General features: G+C 40.6%; 1 protein-coding gene across 2 annotated transcripts in view; it reads right to left on the bottom strand.

Annotated features, from left to right (window-relative positions):
• Positions 1-1,221: 1,221 nt before the first annotated feature.
• The window catches only part of CUNH10orf90 (chromosome unknown C10orf90 homolog), a 63,944-nt gene continuing 56,350 nt past the window's right edge, over positions 1,222-8,815 (bottom strand). For both annotated transcript variants that reach the window (XM_018078411.2, XM_018078412.2), the window contains exons 7-9: positions 3,924-3,987; positions 2,759-2,858; positions 1,222-2,148 (exon numbers count right to left, since the gene is read on the bottom strand). In XM_018078411.2, coding sequence (XP_017933900.1) covers positions 2,110-2,148; positions 2,759-2,858; positions 3,924-3,987 — 203 coding nt within the window. In that variant the 3' untranslated portion in view covers positions 1,222-2,109. The remainder of the gene's footprint in view (positions 2,149-2,758; positions 2,859-3,923; positions 3,988-8,815) is intronic.

The raw sequence follows: 8,815 nt of genomic DNA, 5'->3' as shown, positions 1-8,815 counted from the left end.
GTATCTTGCTGTGTCCTTCAGGGATACTGAATTCCAAATGCTTTTTCTCCATGCCAAAACATCTTGCTGTGGCTAAAGGGTGAGATTACAAGCAGGATTAATGGTATAAAGTAGAGCAGGTTTAAATGTATATGATAATTCTCTGGATATGATATATGTACAGGAAACAATGCTCCTGAAGGGTTCTGACTTCCTGAATCAAAGCTAAATTTCTCTGAAGTCAAGAAACCAGAGACTAAGCAACCAAGGGGGAGAAATGCTCAGTTCCTACTGAAATCAAAGGAGGTTTGGGCATTGATTCTATAGGAAATGTCTCTAACTGTTGTAGTGATCTAGAACTGGATGAAAGCTTGAAATATAATCCTCCAGATTCAGTCTAGTAGACCATGTGGGTGTGTGCATGGCTGTAATTTATCACTCTGTGCTGGAGACCCAGGAGTGCACCAGGGAGAGAAAGACCCTCCTGTTTGAGGCAGGCAATGTGTTTTTCCTGAAGAGCAGCAAGAGGGACCAATGAGCCCTCAGGAGAGCAGATCTACCACGGAGCTGAGCTGCAAAGCTTGGAGGATGCTCCTTCTTGGAGCTCCTTTTACAAGTTCTGCTTTGAGTTATCTGTGGTGCAGATTTGACTTTGGTTTCCAGTAAAGCTTTGCTTGCTTGGTTAAAAAGACCTTTTTTGGGGAAGAACCCTGGCAGCCTCTTCCTCACAGCCAGCATTACCTTACCTTCCATGTCCTCTACATTGTGTTGAACTACTTGATGAATTTTTGAAGATACCTATCTGGAATGCAACATATTTGTTCAATAGGTCTCTGTCTTCTCTGTGAACAAAAATTAACATTATTCCTATGTTAACTGGAACACAAAAAGGCTAAATAATCCAACAAAGAGAGCACAAAATATAAGCAGGTCCCTTGTGTCCAGCACAGGTCACACAGCTGGAGGATGTCGCAGTGGCCAAAGCCCAGCTCACAAACATCCCTCTTCCAAAAAAACTGACCTTCCATCTCAGCCTAGATTAGAAAAATAAAGCAGAGATATCAAAGGTCAAATTCCAGCCTCCTTCAAGCACACTCAATCAGGGGTTGGGGCAACAAAGATTAGCACTTGAAATGATTTCTACTATATTTTATACCACGGGGTTTGTGGGTACAAAAACATGACTTCTCTAGCAGTTTCAATAATTGTGTTATATTTAACAGCACCAAATAAAAACAGAGCGGTTGGATCAATATTACACTCATACTTTATTCCATAAATAAACTCCATTGGTTTGTAAGCTGCTTGTTTTTACTTCCAGAATGTACAAATAAAGATTTAAATATTTTTGGAGGAAACATTACAGATGGTTTGAGTTTTGTGCAGTTTTGATGCAAACATACTTCTTGGCACCACTTCTTAATATGCCATTTCTATAAATACTGAATGCTCACAGAAGTGGAGTAAAATATATATTACAATGCAAAACATGAAAAAAATGTGTTATAAACAAATCTTTAAATATTGCTTTTTAATTGGTAATGTTGGTAGGTCAGTTCAATATATGAACAGAAGTAGAGTCCCTCAGAAAGCTGAAATATTGTTCCCTTTTGGTATGTTAAGTATTAATGTGAAACTGCCGCTGCTATGATTATGTGGTAATGCTATTTCAACTACTTTCTAAACATAACAAATAACAATATTCATTTTTCTTTACTTCAAGGATTTCACTCACAGGACATCAATTAATAGAATACTTCAGAGAAATCAGTCTTCCACGTCTTACAAACTCTCTTCTATTGCTACAGAGAAGAATACTTTTCAAAAGATTAACATAAATAATACCACTGTAAATCAATATTTGCATTAAAAATTCTTAAAATTATTTCCTCTGGGTAAGCTGACCAAAAGGTGATGCTCTGAAACAGCTGTGTTCCTTTTCAGACTGTCTTTGATTACTTGAAAGTTGCCTTAAAATTTCAATTGAAATACAAATGATCTTTCTTTATTTAAAGAGCCAAAGATAAGAAAAATACCTCCAGGTAATTGAGATAACAGTTAATTTATGGCTTATCGAGCAGTCAAAGGCATTCAAGATCCAATTAGGATGATGGGCAAGAGACTCCTTTGTCACTCTGTGTTTCTGTGAAGGAGCTGGTCCAGTAATTGCTAAAAAAAAAGATGAAAAACAGTTTTAAGATACTGTTAAAATACATGAGGTGGTAGAAAACTTCGGTGATAAAGGAGGTGAGATGGTACTGGCATTCTCAGACTTCAAATATACTCATTATGTTGTTCAAAAAATAACCAAATACTGCAGGTTTTTCCATCTTGGTCAGGAAGGGTGTTGTTAGATGGAGGAACAGAGTATTTAATCAAGGAGAAACTAGTACTTATCTGCAACATGGAGCATTTTGGGAATGCCTCCAGTCTGCACCTGCAGCTTTCTATCATAATTAATTACTGATTTTTAAAAAATAAAAATCTGAGGTGCTTAGTCCAACATGGGGCTCGGAGAAGCTTGGTCTAGTGGAAGGTGTCTCTGCTCATGGCCAACGAGATGATCTTTAAGGTTCCTTCCAACCCAAACCATTCCATCCTTCTGTGAAGGTTCAGCTGTTAATTCAAGTTTAAAGAAGTGCCTGAACCCGAGGACAAGATTTAAAAGCCATCCCCAGCTCTCAGGGTTTACACATGGTGAGCACAGTCTCCCCAGTGCCTCTACAGACCCATTTGCAGGGTTACAAAACTCTACGTGGCTTTCACCATAAATCCTCACCTTTTTAAACATCTCCACCCGCAGCCTGTTACTCTGCATGATGATCCTTTTCTGCTTTTCTTCTTGTTTCTTTTTAACTTCAGGTAAATTGTCATAAATCCTGTAATGAATTCAGAAAGTGAAGTTCACATGTCATCTGTTGGACTCCTATAGGAAATGTTTGCTTTCAATGCAATATTTGTCATTAATGGCATCTCTAAGTACCTGAAGTAGATTTATGGCAGGGGAATTATAAATTATTAACAATAATGGTTTTATATTAAATCTGATTTGTTGAAAATCTTGTTGGAAATTCTAATATTGGAATGAAAAAAAGTAAAGAAAGAGAGGTGATCAGGTTATCTCAATGCATCAGTGTAACTCTGCAGTAGCTTCTAATGAGCTCAGTGGAGTTGGTTTCAATTTATAGCAACATAATTCAAACCAGAATTTGGCCTGTACATTATTCCTTTTTAATTTATGTCACAAAATTAATACCAAGCAATCATTTCCAAGTATTTTTCTAAAATACAAGAAAACCATCATTATAAGACTGTAGACTGTTAACATTTTTTCACTGTCATTAGGAACTCTTTTTACCAGGAGAACACAATCTTTCCATTTTCAAAATAACAAGAGTTGCCTTTAAAAAAGGTGACTTTTGGTCTGATCTTTTTCCATTAAAATCAACGATAAAATTCACAGGAGTTTGGAAAGAAAGCTGGACCTTCCTTCCCAGCAGTCCTGTTTTTGCATGCACAAAAAGCCTGTTCAATTCTGATTTTTCCTCATGATATTTTGCAATATTGAGTTCTCGAAGGAGCCCGTTTGGGCTGGAGATTGTATGTTGGAGGAGAGGAAAGGGACACATATTGAGCACTCTTAAAATCAGGATAAATTCCACCTGGTGGCCCTTCACAGCTTCCCTTGCTGCTCATGAGGGCACAAAGTGCAATGCAGTTAAAGATCAGACATCACAAAAAAAAAAAACAAAACACCAAAGTGACTGCACTGTTTCCATTTTTGAATTTTCTACAGGAGTTACCTGTTGGGGACTTAGTTTTCATGCCACGCTGGCTGAAACTGGTAGAAAAGTGGTGCTAAAAGGGCAGGGCTGCACCAAATCTATCAAAGTGATACAGTGGAAGAAAACCACGAGTGAACTCTAAACTGGAGAGGTTTTTACCTTTTAGATCTCATATGCATCTCCTTCTCAGGAATGTACCTTTCTTTTGGTTTGAAGAGGTTATCTAGCAGAGGGAAAATAAAGTTAATACTGGAAAAATCTGCATTTATTTAAATCTTAAAGGTCCTGTTCCACGTAGCCGTGATGTGCTGCTGCTGGTTGAAGTTTTGAAAGCTTAAGGCCAGATCTAAATCTCCTCAGGTCAATGGAAAGATATTTAACAGCTTCATCTGGAGCTGTGTTTGATCCTGAAGCTGCCCTACAGAATGAGGAGGTTGGATAAGACCCACAGCAACCACTTTCATTGTAGAGTTCATTCATTTTGGTGGCATATGGGTTTTGTCATTGTCACATGTAGCTGTGTATGACCTTTATTCAGATTAAGAACCAGTGATGATTTCTGCTCTCTCAAGTGATCCACCTTCCCCACATCCTTGTGCCACATTGCCATGTCCTCAGCTGATGAGTGTTGGGAACCTGGCCTGGTACCATCATTTCTGATTCAATTTACACCTGTCTGGAAGGGCTTTGAATAATTATGCCCAGTGTTAGAAGGAGGAAAATTACATTACTCTTCTCTGATCAAATATGAAGAGATCTGTGATAATTCCAATCACCATTTCCCTGGATAGAGGAAAATAATTACTGATCTTAGCAGTCAGTGATTCTCAAGAATAGGTGATTTTAACACCTTCTCTGCAAAAACTGGTTTCTGAATAGGAAAGGATGGTGCTCATACAAGGTGGGAGTAAGCTGTATCTCTATGTAAACTTCATAGGATCATGGAATCATAGAATGGTATGGTTTGGTTTGGAAGGGACCTGTTGTCCCACCACCCTGCCGTGGGCAGGGGCACCTTCCACTAGCCCAGGTTGCTCCAAGCCCCATCCAACCTGCCCTTGGACACTTCCAGGGATGGGGCAGCCACAGCTTCTCTGGGCAACCTGTGCCAGGGCCTCACCACCCTCACAGCCAAGAATTTCTTCCCAGTATCCCATCTAACCCTGCCCTCTGGCAGTGGGAAGCCATTCCTCCTTGTCCTGTCTATCCATCCCTTGTCCAAAGTCCCTCTCCAGCTCTCCTGGAGCCCCTTTAGGCTCTGGAAGGGGCTCTAAGTTCTCCCTGGAGCCTTTTCCTCTCCAGGCTGAACAATCCCAAGACTCTCAGCCTTTTCTCATAGGAGGGATGTTCTATCCCTCTAATCAAAATGGGAGCTTTGCAACAGTTTCTGTTCTGAACTGGTGCAGTTTTCCAAGCACAATTTGAGAAAGGAGAGAGGCTGTGAAGCCTCCTCTGCCTCAGGACAAACTTTTCTCCACTCAGCAGTTGCCTACACTTAATCATTCTTATTAAATCCTCAGTACACACAAGCAACATGCCCAATTTGCTAGGAAAACATAATTTGTCTTTTATTTATTAGTGTTTTAATGTTCATTTATACGTTGATTAACTCAAATAAACACTTGGATGCTATTGCTGTCCAAATAACCCTGAAACCAAAGGGAGCAGATTTTGCCTGTGACCCAGAAGATCCTGATGCAGGATTGGGGGCCAGGGTCACTGATTTTCTGGGAGCAGTGTGGATCCCAGCATATTCCAGAGGAGGCTCAGCCTCCCTTGCTGCTCAAGGTTCACACCTAATCCTGACAGCTCAGGGCCACAGGAGGCATCCCTTCCCACAAGGCATGTCCTCCAATCCAGAGAATGGCACAGGGTAAGTTTGAAATCACGTAAAACCATCACTGTGGGTTCTTTGCAGTGCAAAACAAAACCAGGAGGCATTTCATGCTGCACAGCAAATTCAGGCATTATGGTAATATGGTCCTCAGTAGGAGATCCCTGATGCCATAGCCAGTTCCTTGCATATTCCCCTGTCCTTGGGCACAGAAGAGCAGCTGAGGGCACTAGAAATGACACCCCAGTACAAACCTGCACTGCCTGCATGAAGTCCTCCCACAGTAAGTCAAGGCAGACCTCTCCAGGGGTGTGATACAGTCAGAGAGTGTGACTGACCAGCAGGGCCTGGGTTTATATCCTCTCCTGTGCACTGTGAGTGACAGCTGCTCAAATCGATGAATTTTTACTCCAGGAATTCTCAGATATAGGTTTTCTGCAATAAAACTAATTGTTTTTTTCTTTTTCCTAAATAAAAGCTGTTAAGCACAGAATCACAGAATGGTTTGGGTTGGAAGGGACCTTAAAGACCATCTCATACCAAGCCCCTGCCATGGGCAGAGACACCTTCCATTATCCCAGGTTGCTCCAAGCCTCATCCAACCTGGCCTTGGACACTTCCAGAGATGGGGCATAAAGACACACTAACACTTCCAGACCCCTGTGCACAGGCACCAGAACAAGCAAAACCCACGTGGGGATCTGCAGCCCCACGACCTCTTCTTGTACAGCACCAAAAGCTAATCTGTATTTTTCCTACAAGCCCCTAAGACAGCCTGGGCTCTGTGTTGGAATCTGGAAAGCACCACAGAGGCCAGGAGCTGGGCAGGTGCTCTTCCTCCAGAATAATTCTCTCCTGATGGCACAGAAACGATCTTGAAGGGCATCAGACCCACCACTGCCCACAGCTGTGCCTGCAACAAGGTGTGTGGCTGTGCAGGGCTTTGAAGGGATGGATTAAAAAGGGAGTCTGGGGAAAATCCTCCAAGAAAATAATCAATCCACCTTGGTTATAAAAATATCCTTTGTCAAGCAGTGTGGAGTCAAAAGGCTACTGTCATGGCTAAACGTTCATGGTGTCTTTTGGCTCCTCTCAGGTTGTTATGTGTGAGTAAAAAACACACATGCAAACATCAGGCAGAAATAAGGCTAATCCTTGAAAGATTTTAGGATTAGAATTCAAAATTTAAGTGAAAACTAAATTAAAAATTGTTATAAATGAGAAAATAAAGATTATATGTGCCTTTAAATATTGCTAATACTCAATACTAAGAAGAAAGTGTATTTTGAAGTGGAAGAGCAGCACACCTTCAGAGCTATAATAACCTGCCAAGCACATCATTCAGACCTGAATTAAGGTTCTTTCCCACCAAGCAAAGATAAAATGGGGCATAAGGTGGACAATTGCCCAAGCTGATAGTCTTCTGAATTGCATTTTAGAAGTTCCTTATCAAAGCTCCTTATCAAATTTCATAGCCTTGTATCACTTTTGGAGACAACTACTGTGAATGATAGAAAACAAGGGATTTCAAAGCAGATATCCAGCATTTCCAGAGATGCATCACAGTTAAATAAAGGTATAGATAGAGAGGCATGAAACACTTTGTTGGTGTTTTATTCAAACCATGTGAAACTACTGAGTTTCTGGTATTTCCACCAGCCCTGTGTGCACCAGGTCTGACACTTCCACAGTGGGAGAAAGAAGCTACTTCAGCAAGTTGTAAATGAATGTAAATGGGTCATCCTTGTAATACATTTTAATTAATGCTGAACTGCACCTCCAACAGGATGAGTAACTTCCCTGCTTGGGAAGTTAGTAAATGTTTAGACAGAGAACAGATGAAATGATTGTGTTGGAACCAGCCCCTGACTTCCTATTTACCACTAAATCATCAAAACACTTAAAAGAGAAAATTGGTGGCAAAATTTATCAAAATATACAGAATATACATACATTTTCTTCTAGCACGAATGCAAATTCTCAAACTTTGTTAGGACTTAAAACTTGTGTTTGAGAATGTGTTGCCAGTCCCCGAAGAGCAGTGGTGGTTCTCTAATTTAACTGCTTTTTTTACTGAACTGAAAAAAATAATTCCCCGAAAGCCCATTTGCCCAGAGAAGTCCTAAGATACAAAACATTTTTTTAAACACTGCTTTTTTTAAATCAACAGCCCCCTAAAAAATAAATTAGCCTTGAATCTAAGATAAATGTTGAGGTGATGTTGAGATTTGTGTGCCCATAGCACTCGACTGGGAATTCATCCAGAGAATATAAAGCAGTGTCTACACCCAGGGGTGCTGCCCAAACTTTGCACATCCCATGTCAATGACTTCATGCAATGAATTCCTTCAGCTCCAGTCAACACATGACATTTTGGTATTATTTATAAAACATGCCATAAGCCATTAGTTAAAGGTTTGAGGGTGAGACTGTCTGAGCTTCTGCTCATCTCAGAGAAATGCTGAAGCTCCCAGGAGGTCCTTCCCCCAGGAGGACCCACAGGAAGGTGGTTCTCGGGCTTTCCAGCTGTTCAGGTCCTACACTGTGGCTACTGAGACTTCTGACCCTCCTTAATATTTCAGTCTTAACAATCACTAATACCTCTGAAAAAGCTGTAAAGTTGATAGGTTTGCGAAAACGTTTTCATACTAAATGAGTTCTGGGGATGATGCAGGAGATTTCAGTCCACTCTGTCCAAATGCTACTTAAATATTAATGGAATTTATCCAGAAAAAAAAAATCAATTAGCGTATCACCTGGCCTTCCTAAATCTTTTTCATTTCATTAGAGAATATGGTCTTGAAAAGCATAATTTCTTTTATTTGAAAAATAGCAGTTAATGAAGAAGGTATGACAGAGCTTGGTAAATTCATCAAACATCAAATAAATCTTTGGTAAAATTTGCACCAGCTTCTTAAACCTGACTTCTTCAGCTTCAATTTCTAATCATGGCTGAAATCAGACCTTTTACTCCTGGGTTAAAAAGTCGAGGATAAAAATTCAGTTTTCTGTTTGGCTGCTCCAAGGCCCCCCTGAAATGATCCCCAGCAAACTGACTGAGCCCCGTGAGTCACCCGCTGTGAGACACGTTGTTTCCTATCACCCACACAGAAAACTCTCCACATTTGAAGATTTTCCAATTTATTGCCCACTTCCTTGCTCAGGGGCTGCCTATTTCCTCCTTCCCGAGGGTGAGGTCATGGAGGGGACACACTGG

Source organism: Manacus vitellinus, unplaced genomic scaffold (genome assembly GCF_001715985.3).
Source record: "Manacus vitellinus isolate BGI_N305 unplaced genomic scaffold, ASM171598v3 scaffold_40_pilon, whole genome shotgun sequence".
In the NCBI taxonomy this organism is placed as follows: Eukaryota; Metazoa; Chordata; class Aves; order Passeriformes; family Pipridae; genus Manacus; species Manacus vitellinus.
Note: the sequence above shows the minus strand (reverse complement) of the source record. Positions and strands in the feature narration are given on the sequence as shown.